Below are 22,970 nucleotides of genomic sequence, written 5' to 3'. Positions count from 1 at the left end.
CCCACAAGTGCCTAGCGCGGGCCCCTGGACCAGACGGGCCACCAGGGGCGCTGCTCGCGCTCAGAGCCGGTTGGGGCACGGGATCCGTCTGGGACAGCGCAGCCGCTGACATGCGCATGAGTGGCGCTTCCGTATCAGCCTGAGTCTTCATGTACTTGAATCTTTGTTACTTGGTTTGTAGTACAAGTTATTTTGATGTTCAGTGTGTACTCGAAAAGAGTATACTATTATTAAGGTTCTATAAATGTCAGCGACAGCTGATAATGTTTTATACTGATTTTTTGGTCTACTTATTGATTAGTGAGTGAAGAGTAAGTTTTGAAGTTTTCTACTTTAATTTTGGGTCAATTTGGGTAATTTCCCCTTTTCTTCCTTTCCCCTTCTCCTTTTCTTTCTTATTTCCCTTTTAGACAGGGTCTAGCCCAGGTAACTTCAAAGACCAGATCCTCCTCTCCTCCGCAGTGCAGGCCTTGGAGGCATACACCATCACATATGGACAGCTTATTTATTTCTTAAGAATGAGAGTATTAGCTGGACACTGGTGGCTCACGCCTGCAATCCTAGCTACTCAAGAGACAGATCTGAGGATGTGGTTCAAAGCCAGCCTGAGCAGGAAGGTTTATCTCCCATAAACCACTCAGAAAAAGCCATAGCAGCGCTGTGGGTTAAGCGGTAGAGTGCTAGCCTTGAGCACAGAGAGGCTAAGGGACAGAGCACAGGCCCTGAGTTTAAGCCTTAGGACCTGCAAAAAAAAAAAAAAGAATGAGCATACTGATTTAACATTGACATAGTATAAGTTTTATGTCTTTAAATTTATCTTTTCTTCTCCTCTAGCATCAGGATCCACTTAAGGATTTCAAACTTCATTTATTTTATATATCTTATTGTTGCACTTTAGTCTTTAGGCTTTCTTTGTTTTTATTGGCATTAATATTTTAAATTTTGTGTGATAATTTACAGATGGGTTGCTTCAGATTGCATAATATTTTTGTAGAGATACTGAAGTGGTATTGCATCCTTTTCAGAGCATCACATGGTATCAGTTTGTTGCATTATTGGTTATGGCAGGAAAGACATGTTTTTTTCACCAGCAACAGTGACTTGGATGAAGTAGGATTAAGGCTCCATGGGTAGTTTCTTTAGCACTCATTTTTTCTTTTTTCTTTTCCTCTTCTCTTTCCTTTCTTATTTAGCAATGCTGAGGACTGAACCTAGTGTCTAGTGGACACTAAGCAAGTGTTTGTCATTTATCGATACCTTCCTCTCCTTTATATTGAGATTGATTCTTGCTTCATTATCCAGATGTTTACTGAGTGCTTATTGTTTATGTCTTATATTAGGATATAGTGGTGGAAAGATGTAATGTTTGTTTTTACAAAATATAAAGTTTAGTGCCTGATATAGACATTAAGCAAATAGTAATTCTGGTGGTGCCCAGTGACTTAAAGAATGGTACAGTACAGGGGTAGGGTTAAGAAGTGCAGCAGGAAATCTAGACCTGAGGGAGAGCGTTTCATGTGGCAGCTCTAGTGATTGGACACTGGCATTCTATAGTGGAATACTGGCATGTCCCATTTGGTACAGATGGGTCTGACATTTCAGAGGCCTCTGTCTAATACCTAGCAAAGTTAAGGTAAGACAGCTTAATCACAGTGTGCTTGTTTCTAGGAGCTTAACTCTTAGCACCTCAAACAGTTTGATGATACATATCTTTTCTTTCTTTTATTTTTTTGTATGTGTATGTATGTGTCTCTCAGTTTTACTTTGAAATCAGAAGGCTATAATAGAAGACCAATTGGCCGTCGCCATAGCAGAGGCAATTCAGAGAGTTGCTTAACGTGGAAACCTCAAGAACAGGGTATAACAGAGATTTCTGAAGAGTGTGGCAAGGGTCTGAGGCGTCCCCATTGTACTGTAGAGGAGGTAAGCCCTTTTAGCCTGATTTCTTTTTTTTTTTTTTAAGTGTAATAAATTTGTGTGCTCTGGTTAAAAAAAGAATCACAAGGTAACAAAAGGGAACACGGTGACTCAGTTTCCCAGTGTCTTTCCATATGTAGGCTCTACCACCCAGTTTGACTCATAGGAAGTAACCACTGTCAACTGTGCATATTCAGAAATTATTAGTTCTCAGATATAGTTATTTTCACTGTAAAGGGAAAAGGAATCCTATTAGGAAGAGATAAGATTAGAGATTCTTCTTGGGTACCTGAATTACTCTAATTTATCTGATTCTTTTTTTGAAATTAGGTCTTAGACACTGCCCAGTGCCAGTGCTCTATTGCTTGAGCCACAGTTCCACTATCAGCTTTTTGGTGATTAATTGGAGTTAAGGGTCTCATGGACTTTTCTGCTTTGGCTGGCTTTGAACTGTGATCATCAGATCTCAGCCTCCTGAGTAGCTAGGGTTACAGGCATGAACCATTGGACCCTTGAACCATTGAAACCCTGCCTTGTTTCTTTTATAAACTATAGTAACTGTCACTGAGTGAATGAGGTAAATGGTGTGCCTCTCTGCTTTTCTTTCCCCTTTCAGAGCTCTTAGTGTAGAGAGAGAATCTTTACTTGTTCCGGGGAAATTGAAGATTATTTTTGCATCTGGCATTACCCAAGACTATTAGCTGTTTCAGTGCTGGATGGTTTTCTGAGCCACTTACTTAGTTCATAAAGGAAACATTCATTTGAATCCCAAATACTGGCCTAGTTGACAGTAACTCCAGTTTAAAGGAACAGTGGTCTCTACCTTATAGGAGATTTTACGTAAATAATTGTAGTTTGACAAACTGGCAGAGAGGAATGGACCACAATCCATGACAGGGATTTTAAATAGGCTTCAATCTCTTAGGTGAGAAATTACACCGATAGGACTGAGCAAATGTGTATGAGTATTACACAAAGAATACATTTTAGAAATACTGGTATGTAATCTTATTAGGGATGTTTTTTATCGATTAAGTGTGATATACAGGGGAAAGCCTGAATTCCAGATTTTGGTCTTAGTTAAGTATGTGTCACTGACCAAGATACCCTATGTGTTTAGGGGGAAGATGATGACTTCATTTTTGGACATTGTTTAAAGTGCCTGTGAAACATGCAAGAAGACTTCTACTGTAGACTCTTGGATATGATGGGAGTGATGGGAGTTTTGAGAAGAAGGCAGAGTTAGAGACATGCTTTTGAATTTTTTTGAATTTTTCTCCATAAGGTTATTTAAATCAAGGGAGCTGATGAGATTATTGAGAGAAAGAATATAGCATAGGAAAAGAGATAGGCAAAACCATCAGCATTATGGCAGGAACAAGAAGGAATAATCTTCAATGGAGACTAAGAAGAAAGAAGAATCAGAAGAGTTTATTGTCCAGGAAGGCAAGGTCAGCTAGGTGAGATGGTGAAGGGAGATCACATAACATAAAGTCTGAAAAAAAAGCAATATATTGGATGTCCTAGAAAGCCATTAAGATTTTGGAGAGAGCAGTTCTGTTTTGGAGGCTGTAAATTCCAATTATCAAGTAGATTATTATTATATATTGCAATATTATATATTATATGCCTTATTTCAGTGTGGCTAACCTAGTTTTTTGTTAATCTAATTGTGTTAAGAATATAGATATCATTAAGATCTAGCAGGTAACATAAGTAAGTGAGGTGGGATGGAGAGCATGGCTCGTCTAAAGCAGAGAGACCTGCATAGTTCTAGATTGTTGGTCTGGTTTTTCAAGAGACCAGATTTTAGAATTTTTCTTTTTAGTATAAAGTTGGTAGTTAAGTGAAATAAATCTAAAAAAATTTATGCTGGCAAGTAAAACACATCTGTGGGACTACATTTGATTTGCTAGTCTCTGATGACTTATTTCTAAGTCTAAAATGCTAGTTCTTATCTAACCCACTTTCTTTTATGCAGGGTGTTCAAAAAGAAGAAAGAGAGAAATACCAAAAGTTATTAGAGCGAATTAAAGAAAGTAGCCATGGGAGTTCAGTCCCTCCTGTAACTTCGTATCATTACAGGTGAGCAGATTAGATACATGTTTTGTTTGTTATCTTTTTCTTTGTTTTTGTAGAGGGATTAGCCAAAAGGACTTGTTAAAAACAAAAACAACATTAAGAGAAGTAGTCCTGTAATTTGCTTGAACATTATGGCTAGTAATGGACGCTGTAGAACAATATATTTATAGAATAGTTTTCTGTTAACTTTAGAATCCTTAGTCCAGGTGAGCTCAATTCTCCTGCCTCAGCCAGGACCAAGTACTGAGATTACTAGTGTGTATCATCATGCTTAACACAAGGCACAAGTGAACTCATATTTTAAATTCTGATCTAAAAAATTATATCATTGGTTAAAAGGGCTTTAAGGGGACAGAGAGATTTTCCAATCTCCCAATACACTCATTTTCCACAATCTCTCTTTCTGCCTCTTATCTCCTGTCCATCTGTCCTCCACCCCCATTTTTCCTTTTTCTTTTTCAAAGTTTCTCTATACTTCTTTTTTCTTTCTTTCTGCCCGATCTCCACTCTTATTCCATCACACACAGTAGTTACTGAGGCTTCTGAGGGCTTGCATTTTACCAGTAGCTTCTACATTAGAGACAAGATTAAAGTCACTCAACTCCTAACAATTTTCCTTGTGAGATTCCTTGTTAATTAAGTATTCTGATAATTTGAGTAAGTAATGAGAACAGCAAAAGGAGGTGGTGTCTAGCTTTATATTTGCTTGTGAAAAGGGGACAAGAATGTGTGAATTCAAGATTCAGGTTCACTTTATAATTCTAGTAAATCTTGTACAAATACAGAGAACTTGTGATTTTTTTTTTTTTTTTGACGCTAGTCCTGGGGCTTGAAATCAGGGAATGGTCCCCAAGCTTCTTTTGCTCAAGACTAGGCTCTACCACTTGAGCCACAGTGCTACTTTTGGCTTTTTCTGTTTAAGTGGTACTGAGGAATCGAACCCAGGGCTTGCTTCATGCATGCTAGGCAAGCACTCTAAGCCACATTCCTAGCCCGAGCCTGTAGAGTTACAAGACTAACTAACTTAATAGTTCAGAAAGAACAAATTGTTTGGGAATTTTAGCTGGTTAAAAATTTTTTTTCCCTCCCCCATAGGGTCTTTTACTGTAGTGAGTTAGAATGTTAATACTCTCTCCATTTTGACTGGGCACTTTGCTTTTGTAAACTGATCTTTCTCACTTTTTTTATGTTCCTAAGTTCTCAAAGAAGTCAGATGGAAACATTAAAGACCAAAGGCTGGGTGGAAGAGCAGAATCATGGTGTCAGAACAACTCAGTTCGTTCCAAAACAGTGTGAGTTTCTTTTTTTTCTTTGATTTGTGCCAGTACTGGAGTTTGAACTTAGGGCCTAGCCACTGTTCCTTAGTTTTTTCACTCAAGATTGGTTCTCTGCTCCACTTCAAACTTTTGGTGGTTAATTGGAGATAAGAATCTCGTGGACTTTACTGTCTGGGCTCGCTTTGAACTGAGATCCTTAGATCTTAACCTTCTGAGTAGCTAGAACTACAGGAGTGAGTCACTGGTGCTTGGCTTAGCTGTATCTTAATATATTTATCTCAGAACATGTTAGAATGTATCTATGGAATTGAAAAATTGAGAGTAAGGGAACAGGAAACACTGTACGAAAGGAAATGCACTTATTATCTGACATGTAATTGTAATCCCTCTTTACATCATCCTTATAATAATAATAAAGTAAATTAACATAAAAGAAAATTGACATTCAAGTGAAAGATGGTATACCAAGCCTCAGGAATTACATAAAAAAGCTTCAAAATAAAGTAGGTTCATAAAATGTATCATTATTCCTAGGCTCCTAAGTAGTAGAATTATTTTGTAAGTCTAAAATTAATTTTCTTAACATTACTCATGTTAACTTCCTTATGTATCTCCATGAATTGTCCATTGATAATATCAAATGAGCAGATATCAATTTATGCTAAAAGATATATTTAAGAAACAAAGACTGTACTGTATTTTTTTAGGTTAGTTTGTATGGAGGCTAGTGTCTATGGATTCACTTTAGCATTTCACTATAAATGAATGTCCTGATACTTTGTGAGTTGATCTTCTGACTTAAAAATTAATTAATAAAAATCTTTTCTTTGTGATCATCACAGATAGAATTGTTGAAACCAGGGGACCTTTCTGTCCAGTGAAAAGTGAAAAGAGGTACATGGTTTATTTTATTTTATGTTTTCATTTACTAAACTTTCCAATTGATATTCATGAATAACTGTGTCTGAGGAATTGTGAACTCTTCAGCTCTGCTAGTCCACTAGCATATACGATACCTAAGTAGTTCCTAAATCTGGTACCTTACTCTCTCTTGGGAGGATGTTCCTTACCTGTAGGACATCAGGGCTTAGGAAGTAGTGTGGGTGGGTGACACATTGATTGACTAATAGGTAGTTGACCTTGCCTTAGGAGGGATGGTCAACTGTGGTAGCCCAGGGGCCAAATCTGGATCATTTGCCTTGTTTTCATAAAGTTTTATCAGATCTTGGTCCCACTTATTCATTTAAATGCAGCTATGGCTGCTTTCTGAAACTAAGTAGTAGAGAAGATGTAACAAGGCTACAAAGCCTGCAAAGCCTGAAGCTTCTCCTCTGGACTTTTTCAGAAAGATTTCTAAAACTAGTTTAAGAGTACCAGCGTACAATTAGTAGAGGTCTGTATTCTCTTAATTTTTTTTCCTCAGATGTTCAAAGGGGAAAATTCCTGACATTGAAAAGATAGCTATAATAAGACCTGAAATTGACAATGTAAGTAGAAATCCTAAGTAAATTTTATATGTTTTTTTCACTGTGTTTATATTTTGATGCCCATGGAATAAATAAAAAAGAATATATATAGTGCTTTGATTTATAGTTCTGTTATTTTCTTTGAAAAAAGGACAAACTTGGAGGATCTGTAAATTTTTCTTTTGAGCTGCAGCTAGGCAAGGACTCTAGCTTTTGACCGATGCCTCTAGCCTTTTTGCTTTTGCTGTTCTTCTTTTTTCTCTTTCTTTTCCTTTTTCTTTTGTCAGTCGTGGGGCCTGAACTCTAGGCCTGGGCGCTGTCCCTCAGCTCTTCAGCTCAAGGCTAACACTCTACCACTTGAGCCACAGAGCCACTTCCAGCTTTTTCTGCTTATGTGGTGCTGAGGAATCGAACCCAGGGCCTCATGCATGCAAGGCAAGCATTCTACCACTGAGCTACTTTCCCAGCCTTTTTGCTGTTTTTCTAATGAGCTTTTGCTTAGTGTTCATCATCTTCCTGTTTACATTTCCCCACATAGCTGGGATGACAAGCATGCACTGCTGCACTCAGATTTTTATTGATTGAGGTGGGGATCTCACGAATACTTAGCTTAGGCTAGCCTCAGATCACAGTCCTCCAGCACCTGGGATTACAGATGTGTACCATCATGAGTTGGAGTTGTTGGATTTTTATCTCTGTACTAGTCACTTCTCATTATAAGAGAAACTGGTCTGACTACATACTGTTTATCTGTTGCATGGCTTCTTTTGGAGAATTTTTATGGGGGATTATGGGGTAGAGTTGAAACAGAGTCTCACTATGTAGTTGAGACTTAACTGGAACTCATCCCAGGCCTGGGTTGCAAATATGAGTAAGAGAGAAAGGGAACATTAAAGAGAAAGGAGCTGAGCCTGAGAGAAGTCAGTAGGGCTGTTCCTTTTTCTTTCTTTTTTTGGCTAGTCCTGGGGTTCGAACTCAGGGCCTGGGCACTATCCCTGAATTTTTTTTTTGCTCAAGGCTAGCACTCTACCACTTGAACCACAGCACCACTTTTGGCCTTTTCTGTTTATGTGGTACTGAAGAATTGAACCCAGGGCTTCATGCATGCTAGACAAGCACTCTACCACTAAGCCTCATTCCTAGTACAAGGGTGTTTCTTAAGTCTTAAGAAATGCTGAGCTGAGGGAAGGGGACACACCTGACAGTGAGAATAAAGAGTACTAGCCAGTGTGGTTCTAGTCCAAAGCTATGTTTCTAAATAAATTTCCTAATTATTAAAAAAAAAAAAATCTCGCTGGGCACTGGTGGCTCACGCCTGCAATCCTAGCTACTCAGGAGGCTGAGATCTGAGGATCGCGGTTCAAAGCCAGCCCGGGCAGGAGAGACCGTGAGACTCCTATCTCCAATAAACCACCAGAAAACCGGAAGTGGCGCTGTAGCTCAAGTGGTAGAGCGCTTGCCTTGAGCTGAAGAGCTGAGGGACAGCGCTCAGGCCCAGAGTTCAAGCCCCACGACCGACAAAAAAAAAAAAAATCTCAAGGCCAGGCGCTGGTGGCTCACGCCTGTAATCCTAGCTACTCAGGAGGCTGAGATCTGAGGATCGTGGTTCAAAGCCAGCCTGGGCAGGAGAAACCATGAGACTCCTATCTCCAATAAACCACCAGAAAACTGGAAGTGGCGCTGTAGCTCAAGTGGTAGAGCGCTCACCTTGAGCTGAAGAGCTGAGGGACAGCGCCCAGGCCCAGAGTTCAAGCCTCACGGCCGACCCAAAAAAATAAAATAAAAAATAAAAATAATTTAAAAAAAATCTTAAGGTTCTGAATATCAAACGTAGGGCCTTATACATGCTAAGTAAATAATCTATCACTGAGCTATATTCCCAGCCAGTAATCCTTGAGTTTCTATGGATGTTCATATATATGCATGAGTAAATTAGTGGCCAGTTGGCAATTAACTTTTCTATTTAATACATTTTTCTATAATACTACTTTATATCTGTGTGTGCTTGTGAGTGTGTGTGCGCATACCGGTACTAAGGCTTGAACTCATAGCCTTGTGCTACCAACTTTTTCACACCTGGCTAGTGCTCTACCATACTTGAAGTGAAACACTTCTATCTGACATTTTGTTGGTTAGTTAGAGATAAGAGTTTCACAGACTTTTCTGTCTGGGCTGCCCTTTGAACTTCAATCCTGATAGCTCAGCTCCTGAGTAGCTATGACTATAGGCATAGGACCCAAGTGCTCAGCAATATACTACAAAAAAGATGAAATAGAGGGCTGTGGGTATAACTCATTGGTAGAGTCCTTGCCTAGCATTTGAAGAGGCCCTGGGTTCCATTCCCAGCACTGCAAATATTAAAAAACTTTGTGTAAGGAAGAGAGCTGTAATTTATTGTCCATAATGGAATTGTAGGTCATGTTTTTTGCTTTTTAAAAAATAATTCCAAAGTCTCTTTTAGACACTTTATTTTTAATTGGGATAGAAATTGTGGGCTGAGAAGGTGGCTCAGTGAGGCCCTGGGTTTGATTCCTCAGCACCACATAAGCAGAAAAAAAAAGAGCTGGAAGTGGTGCTGTGGCTCAAGTTGTAGAGTGCTAGCCTTGAGCTGAAATGCTGAGGGACATGGGGCTGGGAAGGTAGCTCAGTGGTAGAGCTCTTGCCTTGCATGCATGAGGCCCTGGGTTCGATTCTCAGTACCACATAAGCAAAAAGAAAAAGAAAAAAGCTGGAAGTGGCGCTGTGGCTCAAGTGTTAGAGCACTAACCTTGAGCTGAAGAGCTGAGGGACAGCGCCCAGGCCCAGAGTTTAGGCCCCATAACCAGACCTCCCCCCCCCCCCAAAAAAAAAAAAGAAACTGAAAAGACTTCCTTGCTGTTTAATGTGTCTGATGAGTCTTACTTAACTCTTCGTTTTCCTTTGCAGAACAGGCAGATGTGCTAAACCTGTTTTAGGGGATTCACTAATTCTTTTATCTTTTAAGAGAATAGCACTGTTTTATGTTTCATTTGTAATATGTGGTATATGTGTAAGATCAAGCATGTCAGTAGAATATAGAACCTTTTTTAATCAGAAAAGAGGACATCAGCTGGAACCTGATCTATCAGAAGAAGTGTCAGCCCGACTCCGCCTGGGGAGTGGAAGCAATGGATTACTCAGGAGGAAAATGTCAGTAGTTGAGGCAAAAGAAAAGAATTTCTCAGGCAAAGAGAAGGACAGAAGAACAGATGATCTCCTTGAACTTACTGAGGTAGTGTTTCTTGTATTGATCAGAATTAAAGTGATTTCTGTTACTCTGAACTTGAATGCATGTTTTGCTTTGTTTTGTTTTGAATAAAAAAAAATGAGGCCCCAGGTCTGCTCACATCAACTACATTGATCACAATGACTGTGTTTCTACCCTGCAAATGTGTTAAGTTGTATTGTAGGGCATTAAGAATGAGTGCATTGTTGTTGTATTTTAATTGTGTTGGTTTTGCTCGTTCTTAGGTTTGAACTCAGGGCTTCCTACTCACTTCTGTGTAGCTAGGATCATTGGTGCTGACCAGATCATTCCATGATTTATTTATTTATTTATTTTTTTGGTTGGTCATGAGGCTTGAAGTCAGGACCTGGGCCTGTCCCTGAGTTTTTTTTTTTACTGAAGGCTACTCTAGCACACAGACATAGAGCATATCACATTGAACCACAGCTCAGCTTCCAGTTTTTCAGGTGGCTAATTGGAAGTAAGAGTCTGACAGACTTGCCTGCCTAGGCTAGCTTCAAACTGCAGTCTTCAGAACTTAGCCTCCTGAGTAGCTATGATTATAGATATGAGCCATCAACCAGTGCCTGGCTGGCTGCCCTCCCTCCCTCCCTCTCTTCCTTCCTTCCTTCCTTCCTTCCTTTCTGTTACACAAAGTGATTTTCATTCCAGAAATCAGGTTATTAGTACAGTGCTTGTTTTGTTTTGAGAAGGGGTCTCTGGAACATGTCTGCCCAGCCTGTCCTCAAACCACAATCCTCCTCCCAATCTCAGTCTCCAAAAGTAGATAGGATTATGTATCTGAGACACTGGCACTTGACCTTAAAAATCCTATGTAGGGACTGGGAAGGTGGCTCAGTAGTAGAGTGCTTGCCTTGCATGCTCAAGGCCCTGGGTTCAGCACCACATAAGCAAAAACAGAAAAAGCCGGAAGTGACGCTGTGGCTCAAGTGGTAGAGCGCTAGCCTTGAGCTGAAGAGCTGAGGGACAGCGCCCAGGCCCAGAGTTCAGGCCCCACGACCGGACCCCCCCCCAAAAAAAAAAAAACCAAAAAAACCCCCCCAAAATCCTATGTAGGTGATCCTGCATATTGGGCCCTCCTCTATTGTTTTTTTTGGTAATGTTGATTCTAATTAATGTAAATGTCTTGAGTAGTTTTAGTATATTTGGCATGGAATTGAGAAAGAACCATAAATAACAAAATTAAATACAAGTAAAAAAAGTAGTAAAAATAATTGAATGAAATAAATTTTGGTTGAAGTTTACAGGTTCAGATTTGTACTTAAACTATACATTTGTATACATTTGTCTGTAGAGTTCTTTAGAATAATGAAGCCATATAAGGAGATCATTACTAGTAAGACTCCTCTGTAGTTGTAAATTTGAATATTTTATCCTCTTTTTTAGTAAGTCTTAGTATGTTTTTCTCAGGTGTTGCTGGTATGAAAAACTTTTCTTTTTCTTTGTTTTGGTCAGTTGTGGGGCTTGAACTCTGGGCTTGGGTGCGATCCCTGTGCTCTTCAGCTCAAGGCGTGTGCTCTACTGCTTGAGCCACAGTACCACTTCTGGTTTTCTAGTGGTTTTTATTGGAGATAAGAGTCTCACAGACTTTCCTGCCCAGGCTGGCTTTGAACCTCGATCCTCAGACCTCAGCCTCCTGAATAGCTAGGATTACAGGCATGAGCCACTGGCACCCGGCTTCTCTTTCTTTCTTCTTCTTCTTCTTCCTTCTTCCTTCTTCCTTCTTCTTCCTTCTTCCTTCTTCCTCCTTCTTCTTTTTTGGTGCCAGTACAGGGGCTTGAACTCAGGGCCTCACTTCTTCTTCTTTTTTTTTTTTTTTTTTTTGGGTCCGCTCGTGGGGCTTGAACTCTGGGCCTGGGCGCTGTCCCTCAGCTCTTCAGCTCAAGGCTAGCGCTCTACCACTTGAGCCATAGCGTCACTTTCGGCTTTTTTCTTTTTGCTTATGTGGTGCTGAGGAATCGAACCCAGGGCCTCAGGCATGCAAGGCAAGCGCTCTACCACTGAGCCACCTTCCCAGCCCCATGGGCCTCACTTCTGTTTTTTTTTTTTGTGTTTGTGTTTGTGTGTGTGTGTGTGTGTGTGTGTGTGTATGTGTGTGTGTTTGCTGGTTAATTGGAGATAAGATACTGTCTGATTTGTCTACTTTTGAACCAGTATCCTCAGCCTTCTGAGTATCAGCCTTCTGAGTAGGATTAGAGGCGTGAGCTATCAATGCCTGGTTTTTTTTTTTTTGTACTTGTTTGTTCTTTTTAGTCTTAAACATTCAATATTTGGTAATAGTTCTGAGTTGAAGTAGCAGCCTCTGTACTTTCTAATTCAGGACATGGAAAAGGAAATCAATAATGCCCTAGGCCATGGCCCACAGGATGAGATCCTAAGTAGTGCTTTCAAATTGAGAATTACTCGGGGAGATATCCAAACCTTAAAGAACTATCACTGGCTCAATGATGAGGTAAGTTGTCTTTTATTTCTCCTTTGATTATCATTACATTTAACTATTTACTATGTATAACCAAAGCAATTTTGACCCAAAGGATGGTAAAGCAAGTTTTAGTTTTAATTTTTTATTTTGCCTTCCCATCACCCCAGTTTTAGGGGTTGAACCCAAGCCATTGTGGGCTGAGATCACGGTTCAGAGCCAACCCGGGCAGGAAAGTCTGTGTGACTATTATCTCCAATAAACCACTTGAAAACTGGAAATAATGCTGTGGCTCAAGTAATAGAGCACTCGCCTTGAGCTGAAGAGCAGAGGGATAGCTCCCAAGCCCAGAGTTCAAGCTCAATGACCAACCAAAAAAAAACCCAACTATTTTGTTTCATAGAAAATTTGGGAAATATGGGAAACGTAAATTATTCAAAAGATGCTATAACTATTTTGGCATATCTCCTATGTAATACGTTTAAATTAAGGGACAGTTTCTGTAGCTATTTCTTTTTACATATTTCTCATGTCCTATAGTTATATGCACCCTTTTATTATTGCACAAACTCTGTGGCCCTTACAAATGTTCCTCTTATTCTTCAAAAGCACAATCACATTTCTTTTTTCCTTTTTTGGTGTGGAAGGAGGAGTTTGTGATGCTAGGCACTGAGCTTAAGGTCTTGCACTAGGCTATTGCTCTACCACCACTGAGCTAAATCTTCAGCCCTTTATTCCTTTCGATTTCTGCCATTTTGCTCAGTTAATTTTTTTGGTATTCTTGCATAGACATTCCTTATATCTGCTTTTAGTACTATCCTTTTCCTAAGCATCTCATTTTCTAATTCATACTAATTCAAATATAAATTTAATTTTGATAATACACTTGTCAGGTTCCAACTTTTACTCTCTTGGTGTTTTACAGGTCATTAATTTTTACATGAATCTTCTAGTGGAAAGAAATAAAAAGCAAGGCTATCCAGCACTTCATGCATTCAGTACTTTCTTCTATCCTAAATTAAAGTCTGGGGGTTACCAAGCAGTGAAAAGATGGACCAAAGGGGTAAATCTCTTTGAACAAGAACTTATTCTGGTGCCTATTCATCGGAAGGTACATTGGAGCCTGGTGGTGAGTTGAGAGGGTTCATTAGTAAATACAGACTATCCTCCCCTCCCCTCTCATCTCTCCTTCCTTCCTTTTCTTAGGGTTGATCTTAGGACCTCAAATATACTAAACAATCACTGTTTCACTGAGCTACAGTCCCAAGCCCAGACAATTGTCTTAAATGTCTAATGGAAGGCCAGCAGTGTATATGAAAGACATCCTGAGCAGACTCCCTCCTCAGGTCCTGAGTTACACAATATAGAAAGCTGGAAGACATGGTTTCTATACTGGGAGAGTTTTCATTTTCGACACCAGAGTTTATTCAGTTAGTTTTGTTTATAAGATGGTACAGGCTTATTATAGAAAGGTGAAGGAAAGGAAAATAAACTCATCACATTGAAAGGATGACTAAGGTTTTGGTGAAAATGTTTCCAGGCCTTTATCTTAGAATTTAAGCAATATATAATATTAAACTGATATTTTCTGTGCTGTTTTATAACTTGCTAAAAATCATGTCTAAATCCATTCATGTTGACTTATGAATTTTTAAACAGATGCCTCTTTGTTTTGAAAATGAAATATTTATCTTGGCTAATGTTTAAGATGTTACTGGGTAGACATCGTGGTACCCATTTGTAATCCCAAAACTTGGGCAGGCTGAGGAGGAGGGCTGTGAATTTGAGGCCAGCTTGAGTTATGAAATAAGACCTTGTTTCAAAAACTGCCCCCAAAATAATGTTTCTGTATGTTGCATTTTCCCATTATAGGTGGTGGACCTAAGAAAAAAGTGTCTTAAGTATCTGGATTCTATGGGACAAAAGGGCAGCAAGATCTGTGAAATTCTCCTGTAAGTACAGGCTGCAAAACTTCACTGTGTTTTATTATTATACCTTTGTTAGATAATCACCCTTCTGTTTAATCCTAGAGAGCTCTGGATGGTGATTGGCTTTTGGTTTTTGTTGTTGTTTTGTTTTCGCTTGTTTAATCATTTTAATTTTTTAAAATCTAATTAAATGTGCGATTTTGGTTATATAATTTTCTTTTTCTTCAGTCATGGATTTTGCACTGCTCCTGAGCTCTTTTGCTCAAGACTCATGCTCTACCACTTTGAGCCACAGCTCCATGTCTTGTTTTTGAGTGGATAGGTGGAGATAGAGTCACACAGGACTTTATTGCCTGGGCTGGCTTCAAACTGCCATGATCTTCAGATCTTGGCCTCCTGAGTAGGTAGGATTATAGGCATGAGCCACCAGTGACCAGCTGGATATATGATTTTGACTTTAGGTGTATACTTTTTATTATTTAAAAATTATTAGAAATATTAACTGTCTAAAGTGAGTTTCATTATGATATTTTCATACACACACACACACACACACACACACACACACACACACACACACACACACACACACACACACACACACACACACACACACACACACACACACACACACACACGATAAACTTTAAAAATATTCTACCCTCCCCATTACTTCCTCTGATTCCTTTTTGGCTCTCCTGCTGTTCCCCTTCCTTCTGCCAGATAGTCCTCTCTCTACTTTCAGATCTTTTTTTTCAACATAGATTCCATATATAAGAGGAAACATGGGATAATTCTTTCCGAGTCTATCTTATCTTACCTAACATAATGATCTCCTATAATTCTTTTTTCTGTGGGTGATATAATTTTGTTTTTCTGTACGGCTGAATAAAACGTCATTGTGTGTGTGCATGAGACCCTGATTTTAGATCCCAGCACTGCCAAAAAATATCCAATGGACTCAGTTGTAGTTCAAGTAGTAGAGAACCTACATAGCAGTTCACTCCTCAGTAGTTCAGTCCTCAATGACTGGAGATGTGGCTCAAGTTTGCCAAGTTTGCCATCTGAGCAAGAAAGCTGCATGAAAGCACAAGGCCCTGAATTCAAGCCTTGATAGTAATATACACACAGAAGATCTTTGGAATTGTTTATTCCTAAAACTACAGAAACTAAAATCACATAGAAGAAGGAACTTCTGTGGTAATTACAAAAACCTGCTTGTAAAGCATAGCCATTTCTTAGCAGTATTCTTAACTGTATAATTTGGTTATGTGAATTTCATAGTAAATGGGCACCTTGGCAAGATAATTTCCCTGTAAACCTCTTAAGTATTTACTGGAAGTAAACATAGGCTTTTGCTTTTAATTTTTTTTTTTTTTTTCCAGAGCTGAGGACTGAATTCAGGGTCTTGCACTTGCCAGGCCAAGTGCTCTTCCACTGAGCTAAATCTTCAACCCCTGCCTTTATTTATTTATTTATATATTTTTTTGCTGGTCGTGCGGCCTGAACTCTGGGCCTGGGCATTATCCCTCAGCTCTTCAGCTCAAGGCTATCTCTCTACCACTTGAGCCACAGTGCCACTTCTAGCTTTTTCTGCTTATGTGGTGCTGAGGAACCCAAGGCCTCATGCCTGCAAGCAAGCACTCTACCACTGAGCCACCTTCCCAGTCCTGCCTTTAATTTTTGTAAGGATGAAAATACTACTAAGTGAATCTTTTTTTTTTTCTTACAAATCAATGGCTTTTAGCGTATTTATTTTGTTACCATCATCACAGTCAACTTATTTTTTTTAAATTATTAAATAGGTGATGTACAGAGGGGGTTACAGTTATGTAAGTTAGGTAAAGACTACATTTCTTTTTGGACAATGTCATTCCTTCTAAATTAATCTTATTTAAAAAGTCATTAATAGTAGCTCATTTCTCTTTTTTCCCAATGTTATTTTGGTGTATAATATCCTTTATTTTTCTTGTGCTGGAGATCGAACTCAGGATCAAACATGCAAGGTAGCTGCTCTTGTACTAAACTACATCTCCAGCACTTTAGAAGATCTTCTATAGTTATGGTTGTTTACCTTAACTAGAAAGTATAAGCTGGTCCTAGTGGCTCATGCCTGTAATCCTAGCTACTCAGGACTACTCAGGAAGCTGAGGTCTGAGGATCATGATTCAAAGCCAGCCAAAGAAGATAAATACAAGGGATTCTTACTTCCAGTTAACAGTAGGAAGCCAGAAACAGAGGTGTGGCTACCAGCCTTGAGTGAAAAAGCCAAGTGACTGTGTGAGGCCCTATAAGTCCTAATACTGGCACAAGAAAGTAAGTTTAGGGAAGAGGTTGAGATAGGTGTAAGGTATACTATATAGGTAGATTTCATTTAGGTAGCTGATAAAGAGATTACCACGTGGTATTCAGGCAGGAAAAGATGTTTATTTACTGAACTGCTGCCTCCACTGTGCATGGTAGAGAGGCATACCTGAAAGGGGGAGACCCACCCCAGGCCAGGACTTATCTAGGCCGGGGAGGGGAAGGCCAGGGAGGGGAAGAGGTGTGGCCAGGTTGGGGAAAGATGTGAGACCAGGTGGGGGAAAGATGTGAACTTAGGGCCTGGTCCAATTGGAGGTGTGACCAGGGGTAGCCCATGATGAGACCTAGCAGGAGGGGGAGGTGACTGCTTTCTGGTATGCCAGTTACCTAAGTAACACAGTTACTGGGCAGAAACAGCTGAGAGGTGGAGAGGTGTCTGCACAGGCTCTGCCTGGCCCTAGGCAGACCTTACCTTCCAGCCTTTTGGTAATTATGAAAAAAGGCACAGATTCTCTCTGGCTGCTTCCTGCTGGCAAGAGGTGTTGACATTAGGGGTAAAAGGCGGAGATGTGGTCCCCTCTGGGAGAAGGCAGCAGTTATCCCTTGGTGGTAGTCCTTGAATGAAGTCTGAAAGAAGTCTCATGAGGCAGGGAGGGGCTGGGCAAAAAAAAAAAAAAAATACTAGAGAGCACACAAACAGCAAGAGGAAGGAAGGGTTCAGGGCAGAAAATTAAAGATAGAATGACTTGGCTAGAATGGCTAGTTCTTATCTCCTGCATTCCAGGCTGTCCTGAAGTTGGTAGAAATGTCCCTAGCTACTTCTTATATCTGGTGACTATGTATCAGTTAACAAAGGCAAGAATGTAAATTCCTGTCCTGTTGGAAGGTAGACAGGTATGGACATTAGATGGGTAGGCTTCTTACTTTATTGACCTTTTGGCTCTGGTTAATTTTGAAAGGGCAGGCACAAAGTGGCTGATACGACATCATCTCCTCTTACTCTTCTCTATGGTCCCTTGTTCCTTGGATTGGCTGAGTCCCAGGGGTCTATAGGTGCTTGTTGCTGGTATAGCTTGTCCTAGTTGGCATCATGGGCTTTGAACTCAAGGCCTGGGCACTGTTTCTGAGCACTTCTGCTCGAGGCTAGCACTCTACCACTCTGAGTCACAGAACTACTTCCAGTGTTTGGCTGGTTAATTAGAGATAAGAGTCTCTTGAGCCATGCTTCCAGCCTGGCTCTTTGCTGGTTAGTTGAGAGATGGAGTCTCGGATTTTACTGCCTGGGCTGGCTTTGAACTGCAATCTTTGCCACAAAATCCCTTTATTATTTCCAATTAAAGCAACAAGGAGATCAAATAGAAATAAGTAGAGCTTACCTGCTCCTTATCAAGAATTGACTAACAAATATTCTTCAATGACAAAACTTGTTAGATGTGATAAGAGTTTTAGCACAGATATAGTATTGATTTCTGGTGACCCTAATTATGCCTAAGTTAACCAAAGTTCACAACAGGCTCTCCTGGCCTCCACCTGTTTCACTATCATAACAACATAGCCAGCCTTTTCCAGGTCAGGCTTGGTAAGATTTATAAATCTAATATTACAGAAAGAATGTCACACAAGAGTCTTGGGTTTTGCAAATCCAAAGCAGTCTTTTACCAGGAATCAGCCGCATGTGATAGAGTCAAGCAGGAGTCTAATCTACTTTTACCATGGTGGAGGTAGTCAGGATGGTCTTGGCTGGAGTGAGATTATCTTCCAGGTTGGAAGAGATGGACTGGATCTGGACTACATGTAGACTGGCTGGCGCTGAACTACAAATCCAAACTGAACTACTTCAGGAATCTCAGACCATTTAAGCCACATAACTTGATTACAATGCTAGATAACAAGTGTATACAGACACAGACATACACACACAGTGTGCACATTGAGTTTTACAGTGTATAAAAATGAATAACGGCTATAGACTCTTGGAATTCCAGCAGTAGGATGGCATTATTTTGCCCAATAGTTGAGAACCACATGGTCAGTGCTAGAATAGGCAACACCAAACAAAAAAGTCAAAACTCAGAACCCAAGAATTTTGACAATATGTTTAGACATCTTTGCTTACAAAGATGTCTTTATGGTTGGGCCTCATTTCCAGGGCCTGTGAAAAGAGGCAGCAACTTGTTAGCAAGGCACAGTAGAATAAGTGGGTGGAGGAATAGTAAGCTTGGAGGAAGGGGAAGGTCAGATAGCCAAACCCTTAACCCACCATGTGGCCAAGATGGTGAACTCATGGTGCAAATTTCTGCACAAGTCATGATAGTAAGAAAACTTGGTGGAGCTTTATTGAATTAGCAAACAAGCAGACAAAGAAGCAGAAAGGAAAGGTACCCTCTTAAGAGTGTGGGGGCTCTCAAGGAAAAAGAGAGAGAGAGATTGAACTATAAGACAAAGTTACCTTTCTAGAGGAGATGATTGGGAGACAGAGGTGAAGGGCTTAGTGAGACAGAGGTCAGGCAAAGAAAACTTCAACATATGGAAACTGAAAACTTTCAAACCTAGAGTGGCTAGCCTTTGAGAGAGAACCTAGAGGGGGCCCCAGGACCCAGCCTGCATTGCACTCTTCAGGGTACAAGCCAAAAGGTTGGAGAAAAGACAGAGAGAGAGAAAGGAAGAGAGAGGGAAAGTTGGACATGATTGGCAGAGAGAGAGAGAGGGAGAGAGAGAGAGAGAGAGAGAGCGAGAGCAAAGAGAGCCTGAAAGTAAACAGACTTCTGACCATTTACCATTGCAATGGCAAAAACTGTCTACATCTGAGAATGACATAAAAAAAATGGGTGCTCTGGCTTTCCAGGGAGCTTAGGAGGCATTTCAGAGGGGTTTCATAGCACACCATTAAAAGTAGTGGGGGGAGAGTCAGTCTGGTGAGTGAAGGAGAGTTGACCAGGCAGAAATGGCAGAGCCATTTAGAGAGAATGGCCAAGGCCCCCAAACCAAGTGTCCTCAGCTCTGGAGGTGACCTGGCCTTTCAACTAAAGGCCATGGGAGCCCTCTGGCGTGGCACCACATTTGGAGAGAGACTGAGCAACAGAGAACTTGTAGAGAGTAGTTTCACTCACCAGAGTAGATAAGTGGTGCGGACATGGATGTGAAGGCCAGCAATGGTATTGGTGAAAAGTCTTGCGTGGCATCTCACAGCAGTTCAGTTTGTGGAAAAGGGGATGGTCAGACATGGAAAAAAGTGGAAGGAACTGTGCCATTCCTGCCATCCAAGTCATGGAACCCTACGTAAGGTATATTATAGCTAGGTTTCATTAGGTAGCTGATGAAGAGAGCAACACATGGTATTCAGGCAGGAGAAGAAGTTTATTACAAAACTGCTGCACTCCGCCACTTGTGCCACAACTCTACTTCTGGCTTTTCGGTGGTTAATTGAAGATAAGAGTCTTAACGACTTTCTGCAATCCTCTGATCTTAGCTCAGATCTTGGCTTCCTACGTAGCTAGGATACTGGGCATGAACCATCAGGGCCCAGCAGACGTTTTTACCTTTTAGGGGCCAGTTTTTATCCCTTTGGTGACATTATTGCTCCCATTAATAGTACTTTTTGTATTCCAATGCAGCCTTATTTTATATGCAAAGAAGGGTAAGAACTAAGATATCTGGTTTGCTGAATAAGATATTTTTTTTGGGGGGGGGGGGGTCGGGTTGTGAGGCCTGAACTCTGGGCCTGGGCGCTGTTCCTCAGCTCTTCAGCTCAAGGCTAGTGCTCTACCACTTGAGCCACAGCACCACTCCTGGCTTTTTTCTTTTTGCTTATGTGGTGCTGAGGAATCGAACCCAGGGCCTCATGCATGCAGGGCAAGTGCTCTACTACTGAGCCACCTTCCCAGCCCCTAGCAGTCACAATTTTGAAGAGTGGAATGAGCATGGGTTTAAAAATGGTATATTTGTGAAACAGCACAGAGTCTTTTGTAATAATGGTCTCTCTGCTGGGGTTTGGTGATACATTCTTTTTGTTTTGTTTTCTTTAGTCAGTATCTACAGGATGAAAGTAAGACCAAAAGAAATGTTGATCTAAATCTTTTAGAGTGGACCCACTACAGCGTGAAGTCACATGTAAGTGATGATCATTAATCTCTATTTGACTGACTTTGTTACATTTACTGGAAAGTACCATATTATTCATACTATTTTTTCTTCTTTCCTTTACTTCAATCATTCCCATTCTCTCCTAAAGTACATCATTTGTTTTTTGTTATTGCTGTTACTGAGAATTGACCTTAGGGCCTCATTTGTGTTAAACAACAATGTACCTCTGAACTAAAACCTTAATCCTAAAGTATGGATCTTAAATGTTACTTAAGATGTTACTTTTTTTTTTTTTTGGTCCTGTCATGGGGCCTGAACTCTAGGCCTGGGCACTGTCCCTCAGCTCTTCAGCTCAAGGCTAGCGCTCTACCACTTGAGCCATAGCGCCACTTCTGGCTTTTTTCTTTTTTCTTATGTGGTGCTGAGGAATTGAACCCAGGGCCTCAGGCATGCAAGGCAAGCGCTCTACCACTGAGCCACCTTCCCAGCCCTTAAGATGTTACTTAAGTGTTACTTCTGAAATTTTAGTCATTAATTTAACCAAAATAGTTGCTTCTTTTTTTTTTTCTTTTTGTTTCACATATAAATATTAACCAGGAAAATGCAGTCACCAGCTTGTCTCATAGCCCAACAGTGCTATGAGACTAAAGAAAGACATACAGGAGGTATGGCCCAAGTGGTAGAGGGCCAGCCTGGAGTGAAAAAGCTTAAGTGAGAGCACAAGGCCCTAAGTTCAAGTCCTAGTACTGGCATACATGCAAGTGCATGCACTTGCGCGTGCGCGCGCACACACAAATATATGTACAAGCAATCCAGACTGTACAGAGTGCAATTTATTGGTGTCTTACTGACAGAAGCATTGTCCTAGGTGGCAAAAAGACCCTTGGAACTCCATGGTTTGGGTGAAAAGAAGAACTTACAAAGGGATTAGGACACAAATGGCTAACTCAAATCCAGAATTATCTGGAGCTAATATCAAAGACTTCAGGCACATTCCTTGTACTTAATGCTCTAACAGAGCTGTGAAGCTCTACATACCACTCCAGTGTTTTCAGCTATTTATAGGTGTGCTGGAAAACTGTGGGAGAAAAATTCAGAAGAAATTATGATGGTTATCACTCAAGATGGTTGTGATCATGTCAAGCTGAATTCCTACATATCTATAGCATATCTTCCATAGACGTGAAAAACAGAACAGTAATTCTAAGTCAGCTATCTTTTTCCTGGTTAATGTTAAAAAAGTTTAAAATTTTTGCCCAAAATTTTTCTGGTGGTTTGTTAGGTTGTGGGGTCCCATGTTATGAATCAACACTCAAGCATGCTGATTTTAAATGTACTTTGTCTCTCACTAGATTGAAATCTCAACTCAGAGTTTGCAAATATCACCATCTTTGAGTCCTAATGGCATCCCTTCAAGTAACATGAATTCAGTTTTAGCCTTAACCTGAATATAAAAGCTTAACTATCTTCATCTAAGAACATTTTCATTTTCAAATTAAACAATTTAAAAGTGAGATCTTGAAATTTCTTGAGGAAAGGACAAATAGAAGTGGAGTCTAAGAGGATAAATACTGGGTTCTGGTATGGGAAGTGTAATAAAACGTTCTTTCTACATTAGATTTTGTGGTTCTGTCTACTCAAGAGTACTAGCTTTGGGAGAAAAGTATAGGAAATGTAGCACATTGTGAATAGTGTGCCACTTCCATCTTTTCTTCCAACAATCAACTGCATTTCTTATATTTATTTATTTGTGGTTCTAAGGTTTTGAGTCTTACATTTACTAAACGAGTGTTCTACCTCCTGTGCTAAAAACCTAGCCTTTGAACTGTATTTTTGTGAATGACAATGGAGTTATTGTCAAGTATGTTGTTCAGTGGTGGGCTCTTACTGTCTGGTACTTCTTATGACTGGCAGCTCAGGTTTGTAAAGAACTTTCTGATATGAGACAGTCCATGCCTAGGGGTCTATGTAGGTATGGAACTACCTTTCACTTACCTTGCTCTTCCAGCTGCTTTGCTTCAAGTTCTGTTTCTGCCTCAGGGACAGAACTGAGCATCAAGCCAGTGTCCTTGTTGCTTAAAGCCTGTCAGAGGCCTTTCTCTGTGCTGCTCAAAACAACAGGGGTTTCAAGCAGTCCATCTGGCTGGAAGTTAGTCATTGTATATTGAAGTAGGATGGTTAGTTGTATTTTAAGCATATCAGATTCACCTACACTTAACAACCCCCCAC

The 22,970-nt window shown here is 40.3% G+C and overlaps 1 protein-coding gene across 3 annotated transcripts in view; it reads left to right on the top strand.

Annotated features, from left to right (window-relative positions):
• Positions 1 to 22,970, top strand: part of Senp2 (SUMO specific peptidase 2) — a 43,586-nt gene that overhangs the window by 15,245 nt on the left and 5,371 nt on the right. For all 3 annotated transcript variants that reach the window (XM_042668522.1, XM_042668524.1, XM_042668523.1), the window contains 10 exons: positions 1,758 to 1,923; positions 3,899 to 4,002; positions 5,197 to 5,291; positions 6,119 to 6,170; positions 6,700 to 6,763; positions 9,816 to 9,992; positions 12,328 to 12,459; positions 13,352 to 13,555; positions 14,299 to 14,378; positions 20,684 to 20,768. In XM_042668522.1, the coding sequence (XP_042524456.1) occupies positions 1,758 to 1,923; positions 3,899 to 4,002; positions 5,197 to 5,291; positions 6,119 to 6,170; positions 6,700 to 6,763; positions 9,816 to 9,992; positions 12,328 to 12,459; positions 13,352 to 13,555; positions 14,299 to 14,378; positions 20,684 to 20,768 (1,159 nt within the window). The remainder of the gene's footprint in view (positions 1 to 1,757; positions 1,924 to 3,898; positions 4,003 to 5,196; positions 5,292 to 6,118; positions 6,171 to 6,699; positions 6,764 to 9,815; positions 9,993 to 12,327; positions 12,460 to 13,351; positions 13,556 to 14,298; positions 14,379 to 20,683; positions 20,769 to 22,970) is intronic.

This window comes from Dipodomys spectabilis, unplaced genomic scaffold (assembly GCF_019054845.1).
Source record: "Dipodomys spectabilis isolate Male_0828 unplaced genomic scaffold, ASM1905484v1 ptg000017l, whole genome shotgun sequence".
NCBI lineage: Eukaryota > Metazoa > Chordata > Mammalia > Rodentia > Heteromyidae > Dipodomys > Dipodomys spectabilis.
The sequence above is the reverse complement of the archived record's forward strand: the minus strand, read 5'-3'. Positions and strand labels throughout refer to the sequence as shown.